The sequence below is a fragment of the Plectrocnemia conspersa genome, unplaced genomic scaffold (assembly GCF_051122295.1).
Source record: "Plectrocnemia conspersa isolate PC_06_02 unplaced genomic scaffold, ASM5112229v1 ptg000014l, whole genome shotgun sequence".
In the NCBI taxonomy this organism is placed as follows: domain Eukaryota; kingdom Metazoa; phylum Arthropoda; class Insecta; order Trichoptera; family Polycentropodidae; genus Plectrocnemia; species Plectrocnemia conspersa.
In genome coordinates this window covers 23,782,073-23,782,500 of record NW_028277178.1, presented here as the reverse complement: position 1 = coordinate 23,782,500, position 428 = coordinate 23,782,073, and the positions used below count along the sequence as shown (strand labels likewise).

General features: G+C 70.8%; 1 protein-coding gene and 1 long non-coding RNA gene across 2 annotated transcripts in view; one reads left to right on the top strand and one right to left on the bottom strand.

Annotated features, from left to right (window-relative positions):
* Positions 1-428, bottom strand: part of LOC148226567 (mannosyl-oligosaccharide alpha-1,2-mannosidase IA-like) — a 204,890-nt gene extending 204,462 nt beyond the window's left edge. Inside the window, exon 1 of the mRNA XM_088204400.1 lies at positions 1-428. This exon is cut by the window's left edge and continues 209 nt beyond it. Coding sequence (XP_088060526.1) covers positions 1-379 — 379 coding nt within the window. The 5' untranslated portion in view covers positions 380-428.
* LOC148226568 (uncharacterized) overlaps positions 1-428 on the top strand; it is a 6,618-nt gene extending 6,190 nt beyond the window's left edge. The window contains exon 2 of the long non-coding RNA XR_015812336.1: positions 1-428. This exon is cut by the window's left edge and continues 1,484 nt beyond it. This is a non-coding gene — a long non-coding RNA (uncharacterized LOC148226568).

Genomic DNA, 428 nt, shown 5'->3' with positions numbered 1-428 from the left:
CCTCGCGCTCGATCTTGGCCAGCAGCCGGTCGCGGTCTAGGCGCTGGTGCGGGTCGGGCCCTTCTCGATCGTTGTGGCGCACCAGATCAGGCGCGTCTCCCAGCTCGTTCTGAAGCGGGGGCGCTGGGATGAGCAGCTCGGGTCCCGCCTTCTGCATGCGCCGGTACACGCGGTACACGCCGCCGGCGCCCGAGCCCTCGCTCGCGCCTCGGAACTCCGGCAGGAAGAAGAACGCGCCGAAGCAAACGGCGCAGAAGGTGAGGCTAACGAGCGCCAGCAAGTACTTCTCGCGCGGCCTAAACGAACGGCGCGCGGGCGTCGTCGTCGTGCCTCCCGACGCGAACCGCTGGTACGTGGGCAGCAGCCCCGGAGGCGACATCGCAGCGGCAGCGGCAGCGACCGCGCGCGAGCCCGGACACTCGCCGACT